Source organism: Megascapheus bottae, chromosome 1, assembly GCF_031878675.1.
Source record: "Megascapheus bottae isolate mThoBot1 chromosome 1, mThoBot2.hap1, whole genome shotgun sequence".
NCBI lineage: Eukaryota > Metazoa > Chordata > Mammalia > Rodentia > Geomyidae > Megascapheus > Megascapheus bottae.
Window position 1 is genome coordinate 73264683 of NC_143509.1, and position 13574 is coordinate 73278256.

Here is a 13574-nt window from a genome sequence, read left to right on the forward strand (position 1 = left end):
TATTCACCAGATAAAAGGTGCATTTCTTCACATACATTGATACCCTTTCTCATGTCTTGGTCTCCATTTCCCTCTCCCTACCCCCACCCCTCATCTTGTTTTCCCTCCTTCCCATCTGATTCCAAATAACCAAACACACATATATACAATATATCAGAAAACAAAGTGAAATACTGTAACAATATGAGATAACCAAGGCACAGCAAAAGAGATGAGAGATAACATAGTATATTAAGGACAACAATCACTCATATGGCTTTTGTCTCTATATCCTGGAGATCCTTTCATTTAGCATCATACTATATGGCCTTATGTATTTAGGTTTTGTTCTATTGCAAATCTCTGCTAGGAGAGCCTAATGCTTCTACTGATTATGACAAATGAGGGAAACCATTGAGCCTATGTTCCCCTGAGTCTGGTTTACTTCACTTAATATGATTTTTCTCAGTCTTTCCATTTCCTTACAATGGGGCAGTGTTGTTCTTTCTGACAGCAGCATTCCTTTCCTTACCATCTATTTACCCTGGTGACAGACACTTTCTTCTTTCCTTCCTTTCTAGCTTTATCAATGATGAAGACCCTGTGTGTTTGGGTCTGAAGAGCAGCTTAGACAAGGCTGTGAGTTTTGAAGGAGCAATAATTTGGTCTCATAAAAAAGAAACTTCAGTGCTTTTTATCATATCTGTATAATGTATATAAAAAGAAGATTCTGGTGATTACAACAGTGCAAAATGTAGATATATAAGGCCATATAGGATGAGGCTAAATGAAAGGATCTCCAGGATATGGAAACAGAGGTTTAAATTGTGTGATTATCGTTCTTAATGTACTATGTTATTTCTCTTCTCTGTTGTTGTCCTTTGGTTAATTTCATATTGTTACAGTATTTGTCTTGGTTACGTGGCATATTGTGTATAGGTTTATTTATTTGAAATAGGAAAAGGAAGGGGGGAAAACAAAATGATTGGGAGGGTTTGGGGGCGGGGAAATGGGAATAAAAACATGAGAAGGGGTACAAATGTGTGAGAAGTAATGCACCTATTATCTGGGGAATATAACTGTAACCACTCTATACATTACCATAAAAATACTAAAAATACAAAAGTCGATTCTGGGCAACTGTCCACTGCCAAAAAGTTCTAAAATCCACTTACTTACTCAGTGATACATTACCAAGTATTGAACTCCTACAATTGTTTTGGGTTTTTTCCTCATAATTCTAGGCTGCTTTACATATTATAAAGCCCATTTTGTGTGTGTGTGTGTGTGTGTGTGTGTGTGTGTGTGCTGTGATCCTGAGTAGCACATGCAACTCAAAAGAGCCCATATTTTCTAAGAACAAGGCCTCTGACAAACGATCTTTGCAGAGAACTTTACAAAGCAAAAGCCATAAAGTAACAGCCAATTTGTTTTTTTCTCCCATGATTAGATAAAAAGCCAAGCCTGAAAGTCCATATCAACACCACAAGTGACTCCATTTTCTTGAAGTTCCTGCGCCCAAGTCCAAATACAAAGCTTGAAGGTTTTCTCCTGGGATATGGCAGCAATGTATCTCCAAACCAGTACTTCCCTCTTTCCATGGAAGGAAAATACACTGAGGCTGTTGTAGGTAAGATGTGTGAGGATCAGACTTCCTACAAGGGAGGAATAATAATAGAGAAAATGTGATGCAATGTTGCAGATGGGAACCGTCTTCAACTTCCTTGGCTAAATTAGACGTGAGAACTACAAACCATTTGTTACAAACCACGGCATAATTCTTTACATTAAAATGTTTAATTGCATGTAGAAATCGCTATCTCCATGCATGTTGTGCCCATAATCCCTCACCATGCAACCTACTAGTACATAAGGAAAAAATTAGCTGAAATCCCGAGACTGAAATCTCTGAAACATAGTTTATTTATGGGGATTCATTTTATTTCTTGGTGTCTTGGTGTCTACAGATTTTTTTAAATGATTTTTCATGAGACACTACCTTGAAAAGACAAATACATTATTATATTTTTCAATGTTTTGAGAGTATTTCACATAAAAAGATTAAAGCTTTTCTCTATGCATTGTAAAAATGTAAATGTTTTTAACCCATTCAAAATAAAATTGGTGAAGATGGGTCACTCTCAAGCCTACGCCAATAAAAATACTGTCATATTAAACTCTCTTAAAAGAATTAAAAATATTCTACTGTGAATGCCTTCAAAGTACAAGGCAAGATTTCTATTACTTAAGAGTGTTTCTATAAACTTTATCTCTCCCTAGTCTCTTCTGTCTCTTTTCCTCCTTTATTTATACTTATTTTTTTAATTGTAAAAGGTGACTTACAAAGGGTTACACTTACATAAGCCAGGTAAAGTGCATTCCTTCTTGAACACTGTTATTTCTGCCCTTGTTTCCCTCAGTTTTTCTCTCCCAGCCTTTTTCTCCCACAAGTTGTTTAGTGAGTTTTCCAACATAGTGCCTAGTGACTTCCTTTTCTTATAAAATATTACTGAGTTTAGAGAAATTGGATCACTTATTGTAGTGAGTACCCGTATCCTGTATTTATCTGGTTGCTTCCTGAATCTTTTTTTAAAAAACTGACGCCACTAGTCCTGTATTTCCTGTGAAAAAATATTTAAATTAAGAGACTGTACCACTTATGGTCAATCTCATGTGGCTACTGTATATGACTTTGTTACCCGATATATTGTGTATATGTTTATTTGAAACAGGGAAGGGAAGAGGGAAAACAAGATGATTGTGTATTTTTAACATTACACAAACATTCTAGAATTCCTAGGAGGCCATTCCAACCAGCATTTTTTTAAAGCTCTTACCTGTTCTTTAGATCACTAGTTTGTTTTTTTTTAAAGCATTAATCCCCTTTCTAAAGCAGAAGCAGAAAAACATTCCTCTTCTATGCTGTCTTTCTAGCATTTCTTTATGCCAAGGAATGTGTGCACTTCTATTTTTATTACTTCAAAATGGTGACTTGCATTCCAAGTTAAATGTCAGTCTTTTGGTTACCTAAATGATTACTTGCAGTTTTCCATGATTTTATTTTCATTAATTGTTCCTCATTGATTAAAGAGCTATATGTCAGGTTTGGGTTACTGCTGTAACCTTGCATCAGAGGTAGTGACTTAATCATTAGAAATTTATTATTTTTACAGTTGTTAGTCACAAATTCAATGTGCATTCCACTGAACTAACCATAAAGGTGGGGCTGCATTCCTTTATGGCGGCACTGAAAAGAGAATCTGGTTTTCTAGCTTTATACAGCTTAGCCAAGTAGTTCTACATTCTTCTCCTACCTCAAAGTTAAGAGTGGATCAAGTCCCTCTTCTATCACTTCCCATCACCCTGACCTCCTCCTCCTTTTCTGCTTTGAGGAAGCATTGTGACGATATTGAGTCCCTCTGCACAATCCAGGATACCTTCCCTATTTTTAGGTCAGCTGATTGGCAACCTTAATTCTACTTGTCATGTTAATTCTCCTCTGTCATTGAGTAGGTGATTAAGATGCAGTCAGACTTGTTTATCATGATAGTCACTGTGAAATTTCATTATCAGAAATACTCAAGTTAATATGCAGTGTCTCAGGACTAATGCTCTACTGATCACCTAAACGACTATAGTTACGTTAGTATCTGCCTATTGAATATAGACAGGCATTTTCCAAGTCATTTACTAGCCTTACATGCAAAAATATACAGAAAAAATAGATATTTCCTTTTCCCATTTCTGGAATTCATGTTCATATGAAATTTCTGTAAACATTGACTTAAGGTTGCAGTAGGTTAACTGGAGCTTGTGAAAAATGTACTAGTCTCTCAGGTGGCTAGTAATGAATATTATTGGCCTCCAAAGCCCTGTTTTTCACTAAGGTGAAAAAATAGGATTCTCATTTAATAGACTTCTATGAACTTTTTAACCACTATTTTTGATATTCATACTTCTGGTTTGCATGTTAAATTTTTGTTTCTTACTTTCATATTCAGTTGGTGATAATTTTTTTTGCAAGTGTACAATAAAGTCAAAAACTAAGGACTTTCTCACTATTAAACTTCAAATGCTTCTCAGCCTTATACTTCATGATGTTCTAATAACATCTGAAAATACTTGAATTAATGTCACTGGGAAAGAAGAGTTATGGTCCATCAATTGTATAAGTGCTGGCTGAAGAATTTTATTTAAATTTTTATCAGTGTACATTTGTTGTACAAGGGGGGGTTCACCATAACATTTCTATATATGCATGTAATGTGTCCTATTAGTCTCCTTATCCTCCTTACTTCCTCTTAAAACAATTTCAAATTATCTCATTGTTCTATTGTCATACTTACAGATGAAGTCCTACAACCCAATTCTTCTCCGTTTGCCTTCTCCTTTCATACTCCCCCTCCTGCTGACACCCACCCACCTACTTTATTCTCTTCCTCATTCATTATTTTAGTGTACATTATTTGTACCAAGGGGTTTCAGCATGGTATTTCACAAGTTACTTTGTTATTGACTTATGACTGAGGAATTGCTGAGGGGTGATTATGAGTTGCCCATCTTGTTATTTCCGCCCATATTACTATTTCCAGTAAGAGGGTTGGTTGGCCAATGCAGGGAAATAGCTGAGGTGAGAGAGGGCACAACTAGGATCCTTGGATTTGTGGGTTTTTTTTTCAAGTACCTTGCCTTCTTATTTCTTGTGAAGCCGGTTCTGATCAAATGAGGAGTGTGGCATGTCCCCTGGAAGTGACATTTGCCCAGTTCTACTTGAGTCCTGCTATGCATTACGTCTTCACAATAAATGCTAATGAGTCACCTGGGATACCAATGCAAGGCAAAAATTCACAGACCAGCATGTTCTGGTTGCCTCTGCTTACATGCATGCTATGTTGTTTACAGCACAAGTTCAATAATAAAATATTAAGTATTTCAAGATGGCAACAGTAAATCATTAAGCTAAGCATGTGATCTGTGCGTATAGTGGCTGTCTGTGAGCTAAAGCCTCAAGAGACACTGCTTTAGTGATCTCACCACTATCAGATGGAGTAACAGAACATGTCAGGATTGCCAAGTAATTATGGTATAAATGTAAAGCTTTTAACAGTACTCTTCATACTCATAGGTCATAGTTTCTTAATACCTTGTGTTTTCCTAAGAAAAATCAGCCAATGGTGAGTATATTCCTAATAATTATTCCAACTTGGTTGATTTGATGACTCATTCCTTTTATGAACCCTAATTAGCAAGGTACACCTTGAACCTCAGGGGTCTGGAATTGAGTGAATACCCCTTTATTTGTTTGGTGGTGAGGAGGTAATATAATCAACAGGCACACAGCCTGAGATTCTTTCAAGAGGTTGCCTGGGGCTTTCTACAGTTAAAGGTTTTAGGAAATGGTGCTGTGTGACATATCCAAGGGGGGAAAAAAGGATGATGTCAGTCTGAAAATGAAATTTGCTCTGTAAATCCTAGGGCAAGAAGACTTTGGTTCTAAACTCATGGAAGAGAATTATTTGCTCTGAAGGAACTTTAGGTGACTACATCCAAATAAAATTCGATGTGGAATAAATTTCCTGGTGTTCCTAAGGAAATACCATATATAATACCCATCAACCAGTTAATCAAATAGAACTGCTGATATAATGGTATTTTTATGCCCTAGACATACCTAATTAACTTAAATATGCTTAACCAAATGACCTCGAATGCACTAATTAGAAAAAGATTATTTGATAATTAGTTCCTTAGTGAATTAGGACACATTAATTGATTTTTACATAATTTAGTGAAACATCTAAATGTTTTAAAAGATTTCTATTGACTTATATTTCATTGATACATATTTTCATTAAATTTTTAAATGATGGCTATTTAAAATGTGTTATAAAACTGACTGGTTAGACTGAAAACAGTAAAAGAAGTTACATAAACAACAAAAATTAAGGTTTTATAAATGTCATGTTCCCATGAAAATGAGTAGTTTCAGGCCATAGAGAGTGCTATCCACAGGTCATATGAAAAGGTGGCTCTCCTTCTCTGATTCTGGACTATCAGACTGCCCCTCTATGAGGAGCAGCCTGACGGAATATACATGACCTGACTTCAAAAATACCTTCAGAAGAAAGAATGAACAAAAGGCACTCCTGCCCATTTAGCTTTGGAAATTTGGATTTAGTTTTTATTTAAAATTAAATGGACATCTCACAAGGTATTAACTCTTTCCAATCTCTTCTTCACAGGCCCTTCACTTATGGAGGATACTAGTGTAAGGGAATGTTGAATCAGAGCATGGGTATACAACCTCAGTGCTGGTTCTTCAAGTATTTTACTGATAAAATGTCATTGTTTTCAGATGCAGAACCAAAATATCTGATAGTCGTGCGACCTGCTCCTTCTCCAAGTCAAAAGAAGTCATGCTCAGGTATCATCATTTTCACTGACTTTCTTTTAGTAACTTGAAGCTTTCACTTTTCATCTTTTGCCCTACACAGAGATCAAATGTCCCTCAAGTACCTTGAAAATGATGTAAGCTTAGTCTACAGTGGACCCAGGGAAACCATCCAGCCTCATAGTAGAATCTATCTCACCTTTTGTGACCACACTACTAAGGTTCAGTCAATTTACTGAATCTCTCCCCAGTTTAAGCTTGGTTCTGTTGCACAATAGGGTTGCTGGGAAGATTAAGTGAGTTCATGACAACTTCTGGCCTGTGGTCAATGCTCATTTGGTGGTAATTCCTGTTAGTCTCTTCAGGTTTGGTAGTGTGTGACTTCTCACCAGGTATCGTGATATAAGGGCCTTTGTGATGAAGTTTTATGTCTAACATTCACTTGGGGAGATAATTAATTAATTAATGTTGGACAGGGGGCTTGAACTCAAGGCAGGGGTGCTATCCCTGAGTTTGTTTTTTTTTCCCCGAGTCCTGAGCACTGACCTTGGGCATTCTCAAGGCTAGAGCTCTACCACTGAGCCACAGCACCACCTCTGGGTTTTTTCTATGTATATGGTACTGAGGAATCGGATCTTCGTGCATGCTAGGCAAGCACTCTACCACTAGGCCAAACTCCAGGGCCCCTACCCTTTATTGCTAAAGGCTAGTGCTCTACCACTTTGAGCCACAGCTCCACTTCTGGTTTTTTGGAGGGTAAATGGAGATAAGAGTCTCATGGATCTTCCTGTCTGGGCTGGCTTTAAACCATGATTCTTAGAATTCAGCCTCCTGAGTAGCTAGGATTACAGGTGGAGTCCTTCTTAGCACAGCTAAGCTAAGGAGATTATTTATTTGGAAAATGGTTAACTTATTTACCTGTATGCTGAATGTATTAAAACTTTACTTCTCTCTCCCTTCTGAACTTCCCTGTAGTCAAGCATAGAGGAAGGTCTCCTTTGATAGAATCCAAACTGCAGATATAGAAACTTTCTACAAGACCAAAGGAAGATTGAACCATACATGGTCTAAGTTAACTATTGAATCTTGTTAAATAAAAAAATTCTGCTGTAAAGAAAAATCAGGGCTGGGAGTGTGGCGTAATGGTAGTGTGCTTGCCTGGCATGCACGAAGCCCTGCATTTGAGTCCTCAGTAACTCATACACACAAAAAGCTGGAAGTGGTCCGTGGCTCAAGCGGTAGAGTGCTAGCCTTGAGAAAGCTCAAAGACAGTGTTCAAGGCCTGAGTTCAAGCCCCAGGACTGGCAAAAAAATCTAAGAACAAAAAAAAAATCAGTAGAAGCTGTGAATATACTTTTCTCATGAGTTGTAATGTCTTCCTCTCTCTGTGATACAGTTCATCAGAGTTTTGACCGCCTTTTCTTTTTTGGTTATAAACTATTCTTCAAATAATTATTCTCAATGTTATTTACCTTTTATGGAACACTAGATAGTAGAAAAAGATCCTAGTGTTTTTTTTCTATGTTTTTCTACAGGGATAAAATGGGAGAAAAAGCAGTCACACTGAACAAAGGGCCCAAGGGCAGTTGTGTTTTCCTTCCAGATATCTTAGCCTGGTCTTCGCTTGCCACCAGGCCCTGTCCTCTTCTCCATTTCATTGGTTTCTAGTTCTTTTAGGACACAAGAAAATAATCCAACATTTTGAAAAAAAAAAAACCCACAAATTCCTTTTAGTCATTTACCTGAGCTCGACCAGTATGCGAATGAGAAGTTTCCATTTTTTTTCTTACAACTTGTTAGAGTTGTCCAGGTAGCTTCCTACCCACTTTAAAATAATTACACAACCACTATTTCAAGACTAGTATTTTAAAATAGTCAACAATAAAGAAGTATCAGTGTGGTATATTAGAATCTGGTTTCATAAGAATATTCATTGAACTATTTTTGATCTAATAGGATGACAATACAAATAAAGGAAATATATGAGAAGTCAAGACTGTGATTACACATTAGTAATATTTTATAATTTTGCTTTGAGGCTTCTATGACACTGGCTTTAAAGTCATTTTTCCCCCACTTCATTATGACTAGCTCAGGAAATTGTTTCATCTTGCTGAGGATATGACACCCCACCTTTCCTTTCAGGCAACAGACATAATTTTTGTTTTCATAATATTCATTTGGCAGTAATTTAATCACTAATGGATTAGCTTCTATTCAATTTCTATTTGCATCAGCACATAAATTCTACTTACTGTGTCATTTTTATATTGAGATCTAAAACTTAGCAAAATAACTGCTTGGTTGGTACATGCTCATAGCTCCCTTAGAAACAAAAACACACTGTTGTTATCTCTAAGTAACATTATCTTTGTATACTATGAATTAAGTCATTGATATATAATGAGCAAACTGGAAAATGATTCAGAAGACCTAAATGTGTTTTGATTTTTGCTTTCCATGTGATTTTACACTCCTCTGGACTTCTCTGGATCCTATTTTTCATCTGTAAAATAATATTATGGGGAAAATCAAACAAGAAATGGAACAAAGAATAGCAGTATCACTTCTATACTTTTTTATATGTGCTCATCACTCTCAGTCAAAAGTCTCATCATCCCTCCTTTTAGCCTGAATGTGAACCAGTCAAGCTATTACCACATGAGGCATGACTGCAGATGAATCTGGAAACATTTACAGGGAAGGAGGAATGCATAATCACAAACAAGGAAATGTAAATGATTGCAGTCCATGGTTAAAAGTCAACTATCCTTGTTAAGAGAAGTTGTGGAGTTTTGCGGCACAATGGATGACTACATATGTTAGTGAGTTTTCTGTTGCTATGACAAAGGCCTGAAGTGTTCAACTTATAAAGAGAAAAGGTCATCGGGACTCACAGTATGTAGAGGTTTCAGTCCATAATCTGCTGGGCCTAAAGGTGTTGGCAGACCATCATGACGACAATGTTATATGAAAGTAAAACAAACGCTGAAGAGAGAAAGAGAAAGGGACTGAGATACCATAATCCTCCTCAAAGGTCTCAGTAACACTGGAGTTTCACAGTAAGGAAATGGCAAATGTTTAAGGAAATAAGCTTCCCATTATTTAAACCTTACATAAGGCAGACAGCTATTGAAACATTATATGACATCCTTTAAATAGGTACAATTTTTATGTATCAGTTAAATCTGCCTGCTATACTATCATGAGGACCTTTGTTACCAAATAGACACACACACACACACACACACACACACACACACACACACACACATTCTGAACACAGATTTATCAGAATAACAACTTACAGAATGTAAACCCACAAGCAAGTGACAGTTTTCTAAACCATTTGCCTCAGATAACTGCCAGTTGGCTATGCAAGGGGTATCCTTTTTCTGGCCTTAATCAAGTCAAATTAGGTTATACTGTTTGGCTCCCACCTCAGTGGATTAAGATAATACAAGATTTTCCTGTAGCAAAGGCGGCATACTTCATCTCATCCAGTTAGCAAGAGAACTGAATGGCATTAGAAAGTTATGGGGTTTTCTGTTCTTTTTTTCTTGCCTGTCCTGGGCGTGAACTCAGGGCCTGAGCATTGTCCTTGGATTTTTCTCAAGGCTAGAATTCTAGCTCTTGAGCCTCAGCACCACTTCTGGCTTTTTTCAATGTATATGGTACCAAGGTACCTGGGTCTTCATGTATGCTAGGCAAGCACTCTACCACTAGGCCAAACTCTTGGCCCTAGTTACGTATGTTTTATGTTAGCTCTATGCAGTTTTCTTGGGCTTCTTTTGGGATTTTTATTTACTCTGATTGAACCAGTGGATAAGGTTTGTCCTCTGTCTCCCTATCTTTTTTTTTCTTTTTTTAAATTTTATTTTACAAGATGATTGGGAGGGGGTGGGGAGAAGGAAGTGGGGACAAAAACCATGAAAAGTGGTATCAATCTGTGAGAAGTAATGCATCTACTACACCAGGAATAAATTTTTTTAATTTTATTTTAATGAATCACTGGATTCTAGCATCTATAGGAGTATATTTAAAATAATGAATATAACTTACCCACTAGATGATAAGTGTCTTCCTTCCTTTACGCAATATTTTATACTCACAGTCCTGGTGTTGGGGAGAAGCATGCTTTTATCTGTGAAAGAAATCCCACTAGTGTTACGTGTGTATGTATATATACATCTAAGTATCTGTATGTGTGTTTACTTCACTAAGCATAGCCAAGACCTCCATGCCCACCTATAACTCAGAAGAAGTGAAATCTAAGTACCATTAGATATGGTTTAGATGTGTGCATATATACATGGATGTGTAGATAGGTAAATATATACTTATGTGCATACATCAGTCTGATTAAACATCTGTTTGGTCCAGGTTTAAATTCATAGGAAGAAGTTAATGTTATTTTTAGACAAAAGGAAAAGAAAATTAATTCGATCTTCCAAATCATGTTTATGTATTTTTTATTTGAAGACTTAAAAACATACTAAATTGGGGCCAGGAGGGTGGCCTAGTGGTAGTGTGCCTAGCATGCATGAAGCCCTGGGTATTATCTATACACAGAAAAAGCTGGAAGTGGTGCTGTGGCTCAAGTGGTAGAGTGGTAGCCTTAAGAAAGTCCAAGGACAATGCCCAGGCCTTGAGTTCAAGCCCCAGGTCTGGAAACACACACACACACACACACACACACAATGCTTCTGTAGTTAACCCACATGTGCTCTCCCTAGGTAAATCTCGCCCTCGCAAACCTCTCCAGCTGGTGGTTGGCACACTCACACCCAGCTCAGTCTTCCTGTCCTGGGGCTTCCTCATCAACCCTCATCATGACTGGACCATGCCAAGTCAATGTTCCAATGACAGGTAATGCATCATTATGAAACATGTTTTGGTGTTCTTTTTAATTACTAAAAATGTGACACTGGCACCAATAGTGCTTTTTTTAAAGAATTTATTAATGTTGATTTTTACATCATATTTTAAATGACAAATTTAACAAACAAGTGTTCAAGGAGGGAATCTCTATTTATAATCACTGGGACTTAGTATTTAGAACTTAATCAAAATTAGGCTAAGGGTTTGTATGTCATAGAAACATATTAATTTAAGAAATAAAACATCATGTCTATAGAGTCATAGGTTTTATGTCTATATAGTTATGTTTATATTTCCATTACCATGTCCATAGCTTTGGGTATGCAGTTATTGAGTCCTCGCTCTTGTACTCTTTGGATTTAATAGCCACATATTAAGGATACCATGAGCCTTTTGTTCCTTAGGCCTTGACTTGTCTCACTCAACATGACTTGCTCTAGATTCATCCATTTCCCTGTGAATGCCATTATTTTATCTTGTCTGTTGGCTATGTAGAATTCCATTGTGTATATATACCACATTTTCTGTATCCATTCATCTGCAGTAGGGCATCTGGATTGTTTCCATCGCCTGGCTATTGTGAATAGTACAGAGATGAACATAGCTGAGCAGGTGTCCTTATAATATCTTGGGTCATGATGTTCAGGATAGATGCCCAGAAATGGTATGGCGGGATCATAGGGAAGGTCTATTTTCAGTTCTTTAAGAAACCTCCACACTGCTTTCCAGAGTGGCTGAACTAGTCTGCATTCCCACCAGCAGTGCAGTAGGGTTCCTTTTTCTCCAAAACCCCACCAGCAACTGTCATTGTCTGAGTTCAAAATCTTGGCCATTTTGTTGGGGTAAGGTGGTATCTTAGGGTTGTTTTTATTTGCATTTCCTTTATGACCATAGATGATGAACATTTTCTCATATGCTTTTCTGCCATTTTAATCTCTTCTGATAATTCTCTCTTTAGTTCCCTTGCCCATTTAGTGAATGGCTTATTGGGTTTTGGGGGGATTAGTTTCTTGAGTTCCCTATAGATACTGGATATTAAGCATTTGTCAGATGTATTGTTGGTGAATATCTTTTCCCAGTTGGTTGGCTGTCTCTCTACTTTGGTGACTATGTTTTTATCTGTACAGAAACTTTTTACTTTTAGGTAGTCCCATTTATCGAGTCTCTCTCCAATCTGTTGTGACCCTGGGATTCTGTTCAGGAATCTTTTGCCTATGCCTATGAAGTCCAGTGTCTCTCCTACTTTATCATGTAGCAGTTTCATGGTTTCTGGTCTGACGTTGAGGTCTTTGATCCACTTTGAGTTAATGCTTGTGCATGGCGAAAGGCTAGGGTCAATTTTTAGTTTTCTGCATGTGGCTGCCCAGGTTTGCCAGCACCAATAATTGAATAGACTGTGTTTGTTCCACTGTATATCTTTGGCTCCTTTGTCAAATACAAGTTGACTATAGGTATGTGGTTCTATTTCTGGGTCTTCTATTCTGTTCCACTGATCTTCTGGTCTGTTTTTGTGCCAATACCAAGCAGTTTTTGTTATTATGGCTCTATAGTAGAGTTTGAAGTCTGATATTGTAATACCACCAGCACTGCTTTTTTTGCCTAGAATTGTTTTGGCTATTCTAGGTCTTTTCTTGTTCCATATGAATCTTCAATTTCCGTAAAGAATGTCTTTGGGATTTTGATGGGGATTGCATTGAATTTGTATATCAATTTTGGCAGTATAGCCATTTTCACTATGTTGGTTCTCCCTAGCCATGAGCATGGTATGTCTTTCCATTTCCTAGTGTCCTCTTTAATTTCTTTCATTAGGCTTTTATAGTTTTCATTGAATAATTCCTTTACATCTTTGGTTAAGTATATTCCTAAGTATTTTATTCTCTTGGGGGCTATAGCAAATGGGATCACTTTCTTGATTTGGCCTTCTGTTTGTGTATTGTTGGTGTACAAGAAGGCTACTGACTTCTGAACGTAAATTTTGTATCCTGCCACTTTGCTAAAGTGGTTTATTAATTCTAGAAATTTGGGAGTGGAGTTTGTTAGGTCACTCAAGTAGAGGATCATGTCATCTGTGAATAGGGATATTTTAATTTCTTCTTTCCCTATGTGGATCCTTTTGATGTCCTTTTCTTGCCTTATTGCTCTGGCTAAGGGTTCCAGCACTATATTGAAGAGAAGTGGAGAGAGTGGGCATCCCTGTCTAGTTCCTGATTTTAAGGTGAATGGTTCCAGTCTTTCACCATTTAGTATAATACTGGCTGTAGGTTTTTCATATATGGCTTTCACTATTTTGAAGAATGTACCTCTTATTCCTATTTTGTTTTAC

General features: G+C 37.1%; 1 protein-coding gene across 1 annotated transcript in view; it reads left to right on the forward strand.

Annotated features, from left to right (window-relative positions):
* The window catches only part of Abi3bp (ABI family member 3 binding protein), a 202063-nt gene that overhangs the window by 55724 nt on the left and 132765 nt on the right, over positions 1-13574 (forward strand). Inside the window, exons 2-4 of the mRNA XM_090347240.1 lie at positions 1430-1609; positions 6335-6403; positions 11107-11239. Coding sequence (XP_090203366.1) covers positions 1430-1609; positions 6335-6403; positions 11107-11239 — 382 coding nt within the window. The remainder of the gene's footprint in view (positions 1-1429; positions 1610-6334; positions 6404-11106; positions 11240-13574) is intronic.